Source organism: Sus scrofa, chromosome 13, assembly GCF_054392235.1.
Source record: "Sus scrofa isolate SSC_HxYL_T2T_F1_AM1 chromosome 13, Sscrofa_HxYL_maternal_Yorkshire_Landrace_v2.0, whole genome shotgun sequence".
Classification (NCBI taxonomy): domain Eukaryota; kingdom Metazoa; phylum Chordata; class Mammalia; order Artiodactyla; family Suidae; genus Sus; species Sus scrofa.
The window spans coordinates 63,669,943-63,682,522 of NC_139395.1; the positions used below are offsets into that span (position 1 = coordinate 63,669,943).

A 12,580-nucleotide genomic window follows, 5' to 3' on the forward strand; every position below is an offset into this window, starting at 1 on the left:
AGTCCAGGGATGGGAGATAACTTGGTCAAATAACCAGTGAACAGTGACAGGTCTGACTCTCAGTCTGGTGCTCTAAGTCAGGACAGGCAAACCACAGCCCGTGGGACAAATCCAGCCTACTGCCTCCTTTGTACAACCTGTGAGCTAAGAATAGTTTTTACATTTTTAAACAGTTGGGGAAAAATCAGAATAATATTTTGTGATACATGAAAATTATATGCAATTCAAATTTCAGTGTCCATAAATAAAGTTTCAGTGGAACACAGCCAAAGTGATTCATTTACAGATTGTCGATGGCTGCTTTTGTGCTATAGTGGCAGAGCTGAGGAGCTGTGACACAGACAGCATGGCTCATAAATCCTAAAAATATTTCGACCCCTGATTTGAGTGACTGGGTTTTTCTTTTCCTCCCCAGGGACAGGAGAGGTCAGTGGAAACAAACCAAATTCAATAAAGCAGAAGATTTCTTCTCAAACGTCCACTATCCCTGGGCCCCTGCTCCTCCTTCATTATTCTTTCAAGTGACAATCAGATATAGAAAGTCCATTTTCTTGGTGACATGTAAATTTAGAAAGCTTATCACATCTCTTGTGCCTTGTTACGGTAAGGTGAGAAAAGGAATACTTCATTGGACATCGGAGGTAAAGCTCATGTGCAGCCGCGCCCCTCATTCCTTCGAGATGATGGGCATCTTACATCCCACACCTTGCAGACAGCCAAGTTGTGGACAGGAGCTCAGATAAAAATGATAGCTAACATTTATTGAGCCAGTGATCATTCTAGGTTATTTTAAAACTCATCTGCTCCTTACCATAACCCTGTGAGGTTGCCACCTTTTTACTCCCCCTTTCACAGATGAGGAAGCTGAGATTTAAACATGGCTCCCTTACCAACTAGCTGAGCAACCTAGGAAAATTACTGCAGCTGGATTGAGTATCTTACTGAAATACCTTGTATCCCCGCCCGTGGGGCTCTATCATGCGCACCCACTTGCTTCAATGATTTCATCTTCCAGGGTAAGAAAACACTGAATGCTGAGGGTTGTGAGCATGACAGCCATTCCTACAATGCCAGCCGGCAGTGGCAAGAAGCTGATGGCTAGATTCTTTATAACATTTCAATGAATGGTGTACATGTGCTGATGATTATGCAAACAGGTTTAGGATCAAGTTTAACATGTAACTGTTGATGGCTTAGGATAGGTACTTATGCTCTTGTTTTCAACTATATGAACTCTCTCAAAAAAGCAACAAAGATGCTCATGTAAACCAAAGGTAGGTTGAACTAGAACAGAAGGAACCCTCAGGCAAGCAGAAGCATGTTACAGTCCATACTTGAAGGAATAGGAGTGTTCTTTTAAAGAAGGAATGTTCATATGCCCAAACATTTGCATGTGGACTTCCCTTTTATGCCTTCCCCGAGTCTACTTCATGACATTTAATCCATGTACGTTTTAATTTTTGGGTGACTGCAGGAATTTTCAAAGGTCATTGTGGTGCTGTGAGGCTTCTGTCTGCCAGGCTGACTTTGGAACTCCACTGCTGCATGAGAAGTGACCTGCCATGCTTTGAATGTACCTGTGCATGCTTTGAATGTACCTGTGAGAATGACGGAGTAGACATCATTGCGAATACCTTCCTGAGAGGAAGTTTGATTCTGAGAGCTTAATATTGCCTGTCAAATGCTTTGTTGGTGCTTAATGAAATCCTTCAGAGCTGAGGATGGAGGGGGATTTAGCCATAGGTACTGGGGGAGTTTTCCAGAATCCTAGGACTTAATGTTGGCCTCTTCTCTACACTGGGCTACAAACCACACCCCACTGTCTGCTTCTGTAAAAGAACATTTACTATGGCACAACTACTCCCAATTCCTTTTGGCACCATGATGGCAGAGCTGAGTTATCACAACAGGGAATACATGGCTCACAAGGACTAGAATCTGGCCATTTATAGAAAAAGTCTGCAGACCTGTGTGCTATACAATCAAGGTTTTGGCCCTGTGGCTGCAGAGGACAAGAAGCCAGTCTCACTTGGTGCTTCTCCAGCTTGAAGTCCCCATTTCCTACTTCTGATGCCAGGGATGGCTGTATGTCTAGGGAAGAAACTTCCACCTGTGCTGTGGACCAACAATAGTCAAAACTAGGCTTAAGGGCCCTCAGTCTCTTTACCCACATCTGTGGTGGGCAATAATAATCACAGAATTATTTTCCACTAGCTGGATACAGTCTCAGAATTTTTCTTGGCACAGCACTGAAGGCAGCCACTGCCAATATAATAAGTGGCATGAGATGACAGCTATCTGTCATCCGGGTTCTAAAACATTCCATGAGGAAATCAGTCTTTCAGCTCCCAAACAGCCTCAAGGTGGTGCTCTCTGGGAGGGGCTTCTTAAAGGACACAACTGTTGTCTGTACAATAGCACAGACAGAATCTGTCTGAATCTTTTCCTTGATAGAAGTGTGTTTCTTCCCTCACCTTGATGGCTGATCAAGTATGATTTTCAAGTGTTCCATAAGGAAACAGAGGCATGAGGAAATTATCTGACTGGTCACTCAGAAAACACTCAGGGAAAAGATGGTGGTACTGTGAGGTCATAAGCGGTCCTCAGACCTGCCATGCTCCTTACTGAAGAGCCCCACCCCCAGCTTCTGCTCAGGAGAACAACTGCAGACTCCTGTTTTGGAAGAGATGTCCACTGCCTAGGCTGGGGCAGGCACCTGACCAGCAGGCAGCTCACTCCTAAGGCAGACTAAAGATCTCTGATGTACTTGAGAGGGGCCTTTCCTTCCATGCAGAGAGGCAGTAATTGGCATAACATTCCTTGTCTCTTCTTTGACTATCGCTGGCTCCCCAGTGGCAGTGGAGAGGCTTATCTGGCTGTGTAGTCCAGCCCCTTCCTTGGCGCTTCTCTTGATCTGCTGCTCACAGTAATCTCAGGTCACCCCTATCCCTCAGGGTTTCTGCACAGGGCGATGGGAGGCCTGCCCAAGTTCAGCAGTGCCCATGACTGGATGTGAAGAGCTGTCTAATTCTGGAGTAAGAAAGCTCATTGATGGTACACAATGAGGTGCCTCCTTCAACTTCTCAATCAGTAATGGTAATATTTTGGTTTCCTTAGACTTTTTTCTTATTTTTTATCAGGATCAGAACCCAGATGGGAAAGCATCTGCTGGGTCCCCTCAAAGACCCCAATGGCATGGCCTCATTGGATGGACTGTAGAAACAGTAGTGATGGTTATTGCCTACACTTAAAAGATTGGCAGCCTGTGGGGTCTGGACGTCCAGGGAACACAGAGGAAGCAGTCCGGCTTTAGTGAGAGGCTGAGAGGGTGGAGGGGCCAAGGAAGAACAAAGGGAGAAAGTCAGAGTAGGTGCAATTCTATTAACACCTTACACTAAACTTTTTTATTAAGGTGTTGGAGAGTCTCAAGTCATTGCATCAATAAGAACAAAACAGAACAGTGCATAATACAGAGACCACCTTCTTAAAGGAGTCCTAGTCCTGCAAGTACAGTGACTACTTTATTTAAGGTGCATTAGTCTTTTTCTTGTGCAAGGCAGCAGATGTCCCACATAAAAATTTCAGTTAGTCACATGAACTATCTAGGGGTAAAATGAGAACACAAATTGCCAAATATAGTAGATTCCTTGCCTGGAAACTTAAATACTAGGTATAAAAGCTTTAGCTAGCCTAATACTTTTGGGAGGTCCTGTGAGACTTGGTCTGATGTTTAAGTGTGGTGAAGCTTCAGCATTCAGAAATGTTTATCGATTGAGACAATGAGAGGGTTTAAGCCTTGATGACAGAATAGGATTGTCTCCAATGTCTCATTTGGTTTAACCTGGAGATGATGAATTAAACACTAGGGAGAAGATGCTAGTGACTAAAAGGAGGTGAGGCAATAGATGCCAGTGTGAACTGGAATCAGTCCCAGTAAAGAAGCACCCATGTGGGACAGTGTAGGAGAGGAGGTGAAGACAGGGGAGTGGACAATGGTGAGGCAGAAAGTGAGATGAGGAGCCGGGCGTGCAGAAAATGGGCACCATGAGAGTGGGAACAGAAGACAAGTGAAGATGAGAGAGGAAAATGGACATGCCCTTACAGAGAACATCAGAGCCCTGCTCCAGGAGCCACACTCCCAATGACAGTAACATCAGAACTGAAGGGTGGAGAGAGGGGAAGATGTGCTTGGACAGGCTGGGGTATATGTGGGGGCCAGGTCCCTCTCAACTTGCAAGGGAGCAGGGACTCAGGAAGGGAAAGAAGATAAAAACTTGGGACGGAGAATGGTCGGGAAATGTACAGAGGCACAGAGGCCAGGGGAGTCATCAGACACAGAGCCAGCCACCGGCCCCACTGGGCATCTGCGCTCACTCCATCCAGGAACCTGCCATCCTTTAGTCCCTGTGGACTCAAGAGTAGGAGCAGCAAGCCTAGGGCTCAAATATTCTGAATGAGAACTTTTCCAGGCTAGTCAGCCACAGTCAACCTGCCAAGGTTCTTTTTGATGCGAGTCAAAGGAATAATCAAGGCTCTGTCTCTGGGCCTCACACCCTAGCATGACTGAAGACTTGCAGAATGGATGGCTGCCAAGTGGACGGATACAGCTGAAAGCTCTGTGGCTGTCCCTTAATGCCTGAATGCTTGGGGTTTCTTTCCTCAATAAGCAGACCAAGCATCATACAGCAATTTCCCTGTGTTCATGGTAAGAAGGACACTTGATTTGCCTTTCTCTGGCTCCAATCTGTTAGTATTTTAGGAAGCAAGGATGAGGAAGTGTTCACGAAGAAGTGGTGCTGGTGCCTTATTAGGAAATTAAAAAAAACAGAAGACAAAGTTTCTGACTCAGAGATGTTTATGTTCTCAACAATTTTAGAAAGAGTTTAGGGAACATTAGAGAGATTGGGAAGGATAAGGAAGGAACTCTTGTTTATAAAGACATCTGGCTAAAGAGAAGCAAAATGTTTATGTAGCTGAAACAAAATTTTGATATTGGGTGGAAAAATCAATTCAAGAAGATCTGGCTAAGAGAAATGGAATCCAGATTATCTAGATTTATTATTATTTCCTTATGAACTTAATTTGGAATTGTAACAAACACTTGAGAGAAAAGCATAGTCCTCTTCAGGCATATATGACACAGAAGTGAGTTGCAGATTTTAGTGGGCCAGCAAGAAGGAAAAGTGAATTCTAAACAGAAAAGTTGTCTTAAAGTTTTGGCAGATTCTGATTCACAACCATTAAACTTCCCACATGAAATCCAAAGCTTTGGCTAAAGCACGTTGGCACACTGAATACACCAAGTTGTTGATAAATATCTGTACATTTCTAAATAGTATCATGGGTTGGGCTGAATTAACCATCTAGGTAACTTTTGTGCCAAGTATATATACATTTCAGAAAGGAAGGAAAAAACAAAATCCATTTCAGATTATTTATTCTTTACTCATGCCAGGAACAATTGTCTACAAAAGCTAAACTCTCCTCAAATGTATGCTTGTTCAATTTAGCCAGGAGTCTTTTAAATAAAAATAATCCTGTGTCTCAGCTGGTAAACTCTATTCTGATAAGGCAAGTAAATACATGTAATTATAAAGTTACCATTTTCAAAGAGGAGAGTAATCCTTTCCTTATCCACTGGTAAAACAGCTTGTAATTATTATACAGCTGAGGACAAAGATTTGTCCACAAAATCCCACTAAATCAAGCCTGATTTGATTGATTAAAACTTTCCACATCAGGACATTTCTAATACACCATATATAGCAAGTCTTTAAAATGTGGGCCACCAATTGGTGAAACTTATGGCAAAGAACTTGGCTCTTCTAAATGGCCACATAACAACCATTCTTTATTTAAAAGAAATAACTACATTCTTTATTTAAAAGAAATAGTTAACTAGAAACAAAATCACCTTATCAAGTTTTTGAACTGTCAGTTATCTTGGTCATTAAAAATTTCACATTTGGGGAGTTCCTGTGGTGGCTCAGCATGTTGAGAACCCGACTAGTATCCATGAGGATGTGGGTTCAATCCCTGGCCTCACTCAGTGAGTTAAGGATCTGGTGTTGCTGTGGTGTAGGTCACAGACACGACTCAATCCCACACTGCTGCGGCTGTGGTGTAGGCCGGCAGATGCAGCTCTGAATTGACACCTAGCCTGGGAACTTCCATATGCCACAGGCGTGGCTCTACAAAAGAAAAAACAATCACATTTATTCAGACTATACAGCCATGTGTCAGAGTATCCAAAACTTAGAAAGCAGTTAATGAATATTGCAATAATAATTATTCACTGCTGTAGTTCAGACTCACGTAAGGTTTTTCTACCACACTCAGCTGTTAGGTGTCACTCAGGTTTTCATAGATGCTGGAATGGTGGACACTCCTTTCTCATCTCACTTTTACTAGCCAGTCAATGGTGTGTGTTTGAGAATGTGAACCAATTTTAATACTAATAAGCATAATGATAATTTTAAAGTTTATTAGCTAAAACAAAGTGTTATGTCAAGTTAAACAGAAATTATCCCTAGAGTTGTCTAAAATGTTCCCGCCTCTGTACCATTTTCTCTTTCTCTGTCACCATAGACAGTGAAGAGTTTGCTCTGTTTAGAAAGAAAATAGGAACAAAACCATACTCTAAGGTTGGGTAAAATATAACTGAATACAGAGAGATTTGTGAGAGGAGCAGAATTTATGTTCTGACCCAGAGGAAAGCAAATGAAAAATTTACACTCAGTCTAAGAAAAATTCCTCAGAAGGCCCTCCAGTTAGCAGCTTTTTCCCCACTGGAAACCCTGAGGACAAGACTTGTTGTGACAGGAGATGTCTTTTGATTAATTTCCCATTTTAATTGAACTGTACTGTGGGAACAATTTCCAGCGCAGTGAGTCCTGAGTGTGGTTTACTGGGGGTCTTCAAAATAGGGGTGATGTATTCATTTCCACATCTCTACCTCCACACAGATTCCACCTGATATTTCAGCTTCATCTCAAACTGAGGATGACTAGACCCTAATGTAATCCTCTCCCATTCTATCAAGTTTCCATCTCTGGCTCTCCAAGGTCCATCAACTATGCCATTCATTCTCCTGGTCATAGATTTAAAACCCTAGCTCCCCTCTTTGTCTCATCTCTTTTTTCTATCTCTGCTCTTGTTTCTACTCAGTCTTACCTCTCTGTGAGGGAAGTCTGCCTGCCTGGATTTTTTTTTTTTTTTTTTTTTTTTTAGGGCCTGCACCCATGGCATATGGAAGTTCCCAAGGTAGGGTTTGAATCAGAGCTGTAGGTTCAGGCCTATGCCACAGCCACAACAATGCAGGACCTGGAGCCAAATCTGAGACATACCTCACAGCTCACAGCAATATTGAATGTGTAACCCACTGAGTGAGGCCAGGTATCAAACCCGCGTCCTCATGGATACTAGCTGGGTTTCTTACCGCTGAGCCACAAGAGAAATTCCCTGCCTTGGTTTTAGATTCTACCTAATAATAGTGTAGATTCTGGGTCCTAACTTGATTTTCCCAATCACTTCTTTTCACTCATAACCTGTTCCTCAAAGCCATTACTTTCTCCCGGACAGCCACCTGGTCTATCCAGGTCCTGGCTTTCAGTATTGGCCATTGTTATGATGTCACTATCAACTCTCAAATATGGAATAATCTGATGACTCACTTCTGATCCTTTGTTAAATTCCCTTCTTCTCCCTTCTTCCCAATGATTCAAATCTCATTTCCATGCTCAACTTGGAAATTCTCCTTTTATAATATTTCTCTGCTAACTCACATTTCTAAAATAGTACTATGATTATAGTGGTCAATATCGAGTAAGCGTAAAAAAAGGGTATGCCAATGACAGTGGGCTGAGCTATAACGAGCACAGCTTAAGAGACACATACTTTATAGGAGCCTGCATTCCCTTAGCACAAAGAGCACAGGCTTGGTTTGTATTTAGCTCCATTTACAGGATTTTTACAGATAAAAACGTCTCCAAATTTCTGTATTTCATTATCTATGACCAGAGCCAAGGGTAGAGTTAGGGCAGAATTCTCCAACTTTCCCTTGCTTATTACGCAGGACTGACAGAATTTTGGAATAGGTCTTATCTTGGTGTGGGGAAGCTGTGTTCCCAGAAAACATACATATGGATATCAGTGAGTGTCTTTGGTATTACTATGTTGAGCTTATATGTAGCTAAGTCATTTATCACTTCAGATGCCAACGCCTATAAGAGGAAGAAAAGAAACCAGCTAGGATTCCAGAAATGTCAAAAGCTCTGCTGCTTCTTCCCTCTTGATAAAGGTCCTAGGTGCTTATTATAGGATAGGGGCTATTATCATAAGAGGGGGTTAGTGACAGAAAAGGCCACCAGGGACATTTTTAGCCTACATAAATTTGGGGTCCAGTATCCTCTTTGAGATCATCTTCAATTCCCCATGATAGGGTGGATGTTGTAAGTTATAAACAGCTCCACGTCCAGGCTGGTGGTTATTGGGAATGCCCCAATGGCTACTGCTACTGAGACAGAAGCAGATTCTCTTAGGGCAAACACTGATTTACATTTTATATATATTAGCTTGTATTGTTATTTTTTTCTTTTTATTTCCCCAGTTATCTAGTAGCTAAAATCATTTTTTTGTATTTCTATGCATCCTTCTTGATATCTAAAGCCAATGGCTTATACATAGTATTCATTAAATTAATTAATTACTTAAAAAAAAACACATGCATATACTTTGGAAGTGCTTTCACTTAAAAGATGCAAATCTGATTCTCTAACAGACTTAGACATTTCAATGCTTCTTCCTAGTAGCTAAAAGAGGCCTTTGATAAAGCCAATACTGATTCTTAAGGGAGATAATTTTAGATGTGGTATTTTGCATATGTTAACATGTATACCATCCTGATATACATGGGAAGGATCTGCTGAATGACAGGGATCATTTATTTACTTCTGGAATATTAAGCTTAGTGTGAAAATAAGAGATGTGCTCCTTTTAATCTTTTGGGGAAAATTGAAAGTGCAGTAACTTTCTTTTCTAGGAATATACTACAAGCTAATAACTTAGAGGCCTCTGCTGACAATGTAGGCACAAGGAGGATCACTAGACAGAGTCCACCAAAGCATGCACTAACTTCTAGTCATTTCCAAATGATAGACAATAGTATGCTTTACTTATGTAGACTTGCTCACCTTTAAGATGCAGTAAGAGCTGACTTTTTGAATCTGAGGGTCGTTGGTCACTTTGACCCTGAGGACAGTCTGAGATCAACATTTTAATCAGAATTATACTAACACTGATGGACCCATTAACTCCTTGATTAATTTTCTTTTCATTGCAGCCTTGTCAATCATCTTCCTTTGCTGACATTATTTTATTGGGATCCGTTATACTGCATTAACATTTTTAAGAACTTTTAATTAAATCATGTTTTAATGTCCATATTAAACTTTGCCAACTGGAGCCCTTGCTATTAATATTTTTCTTTTGTTATCACCATTTCTTTCAAGTCCATCTGGTGCCTAACTAAGTCTGTGAGGTAGAGAGTCTCAGCGAGGTGGAGGGAAAAGGAGAGTGAAAGAAGAAAAGTAACAGAAAGAAAAATACCCTAAAAACAAACAACAACAACAAAAAATGGGCTGAAATCTGTAGATGATGTGGACAGGACTTTTGCATGGTTTTCACTAATAAGTGTCTGTTTTCACTGCTCTACTACAGTGGTTCTCAAAGTGTGGTTTAGAGAATCCTGGGGCAGATCCCTTATGTAAGAACTATTTTTAAGGTAATTATGATGATAATATTCTGTTGGCATCTGCCCTGAAGAAGCAAAAGTAATGATGAGTAAAACTGCTGGCATATTGCCATGGAGTCAAGCAGCACCAAACTATACTAGTATTCATTTTATTTTTCACCACTTCACACTCACAAGGAAAAGTTGCCACTTTCGAGTACAAGTTTCTTTAATGAAAAGTAAAAAAAAAAATTATTAAATCTCAATTTTTGAGTACACATCTTTGATCAAATAGGAAGTAAACAAAAAAACACTCTTCTGCATACTGAACTATGATTGTTGTTCTGAGGAAAGGCATTTGTATAATTGTTTGAGTAACAAACTAAACAACCCACTTTTATATGGAACACAATTTTTTCTTGGAAGAATGTAGAACACACTGTGGTTGTTCAGACTTAGTTATTTGGCAGATATTTTCAAAAATGAGTGAAGTAAGTGTGTCACTTCAAGGAAAACAACTGACCATTTTGTGGATGAGAAAATTTGTTCTTTCAGGTGAAAATAAGAATTCTGAAAAACTTGCATCTACCACATTGACAACTTACCAATACCTAGATGCTTCTTTGATAATGGTATGATATTAACAGGTGCGAATTTTTTGTATTGTATGTTGAAATGTGTTAACCTTTGGAAGATCTGCATAATCCAAAATTTTCCATATGATCAGTGTGTGATATTACAAATCATGCATGTGTAAAATCCACTTATTGTGAAAAACAGACCAATGGATTTTAATATGAGTATAAAAAGTTAATTGAAATAGTTCCAGATTCTACATTAAAACTAACCTTTATAAAGAAACTAGTACTTAATGGGTTTTAGTGTAGTATCAAAGAATAATATTCAAAATTACATGAAATCATTATCAAAAACTTCCCTTTTCCAGATATACAACTCTATGAGGCCAGATTTTCTTTTCTTTACTTTTTCTTTTTAGGGCCACACCTGTGGCATATAGAAGTTCCCAGGCTAGTGTCAAATCAGAACTGCAGCTGCTGGCCTACACCACAGTTACAGCAACATCAGATTTGAGCCGCATCTGTGACCTACAGGGCAGCTTGCGGCAATGCTGGATTCTTAACCCAGTTAGCAAGGCTGGGGATTGAACCCACACCTTCATGGATACTAGTTGGGTTCTTAAACTATTGAGCCACAACAAGACTTTTTTACTTTTTTTTTTTCCACATTTTCTTCATATATTTCAACCAAAACAGCATACTGCAGCAGATCTGATGCAGAAGCAAATATTAAGCTAGATATTAAAGAGATGTGCAAAACCATAAAAAAAAGCTGCTATTCTCACTAAAATTTAAAAAGATAAGTGATTCTTTATAAAATATGTAGTATATTTACATATGAAATACATAATATAAAAATTAAAATCTTATTATTATTATTTTTTTGTCTTTTTGTCTTTTAGGGCCATACCAGCAGCACATGGATGTTCCCAGGCTAGGGATTGAATTGGAGCTGCAGCTGCTGGCCTGTGCCACAAGTCACAGCAATGCAGAATCTGAGCAGTGTCTGTGACCTATGCACAGCTCACAGCAATGTCAGATCCTTAACCCACTGAGTGAGGCTAGGGATTGAACCGCGTCCTCATGGATGCTAGTTGGATTCACCAACCACTGAGCTATGATGGGAACTCCAAATCTTATTATTTATTTATTTATTTATTTATTTATTTATTTTTGTCTTTTGTTGTTGTTGCTATTTCTTGGGCCGCTCCCACGGCATATGGAGGCTCCCAGGCTAGGGGTTTAATCGGAGCTGTAGCCACCGGCCTACGCCAGAGCCACAGCAACGCAGGATCCGAGCCACGTCTGCAACCTACACCACAGCTCACGGCAACGCCGGATCGTTAACCCACTGAGCAAGGGCAGGGACCGAACCCGCAACCTCATGGTTCCTAGTCGGATTCGTTAACCACTGCGCCACGACGGGAACTCCCAAATCTTATTATTTAAAAGATGAGTATTTAAAAAGTTCTAAGTAGTTACTCCTAAAAAACAAATTAATGTATTAATCAGTTAAATAAATTAATAAATATTGGCAGATATAGTCCAAAATAAACAAGAGCTCTTCAAACAAGAAGAACAAGAACAAAATGAACAAGAGCTCAATTTTAGCAAGTAAATGATTCCTCAGACCAAAAAATTTGAGAACCACAGCTCTTCCATGATGAATAATTCTTGGAGCAGCATTTTTCAGAGTATATTTCCCAGAACACTAATCTCATGAAATGATTCATAATAAAAGGGCTCTACTCTGGAATATGTTTGGAAAATTTGGAGACTCATAACATATGCCATTCTTAGAGAGCTGTAACCCATATTAGAAGCTCAGAGAGGTACTGCTGTACTGCATTTATTTCATCCTATGTAACCCAGTTTCCTTATGTTGTCTCAGAAAGTTTGTGAAGGAAGAACATGCTGGTTACCTGATTTTGAAGGAGTATTGGTACTGTAGCAATCTGTTGAAACTCACCTTCAAGCCGGACCACCAGAGGCACCTTGAGTTCCAGCTCCCGGCATGCTTTGGTGATCCCATTGGCAATGATGGCACAGTTGACGATTCCACCAAAAATATTCACTAGGATGGCTTCAACCTGAAATTAAAAACAGAAAGGTGCGCATCAAAATGCTGATAATCAACATTCTCCCAAATAACTGGTTAAACAATAGAGACAATTAAAATGACTCTTTTCTTTAAAAAAAAAAAAAAAACACAGAACATATACTATAAAAGGCCCCAAAACTGTTAAGAAAGCTAAAATTTAGTACTGAATTA

The 12,580-nt window shown here is 40.4% G+C and overlaps 1 protein-coding gene across 7 annotated transcripts in view; it reads right to left on the reverse strand.

The window, feature by feature from the left end:
• SUCLG2 (succinate-CoA ligase GDP-forming subunit beta) overlaps nucleotides 1–12,580 on the reverse strand; it is a 929,415-nt gene that overhangs the window by 671,280 nt on the left and 245,555 nt on the right. For all 7 annotated transcript variants that reach the window (XR_014822455.1, XM_084987035.1, XM_084987034.1 and 4 more), the window contains 1 exon segment: nucleotides 12,278–12,398. Coding sequence is in view for 6 of the 7 variants with exons in the window: in XM_084987035.1 (XP_084843161.1) it covers nucleotides 12,278–12,398 (121 nt within the window). In the remaining variant the exon portion in view is untranslated.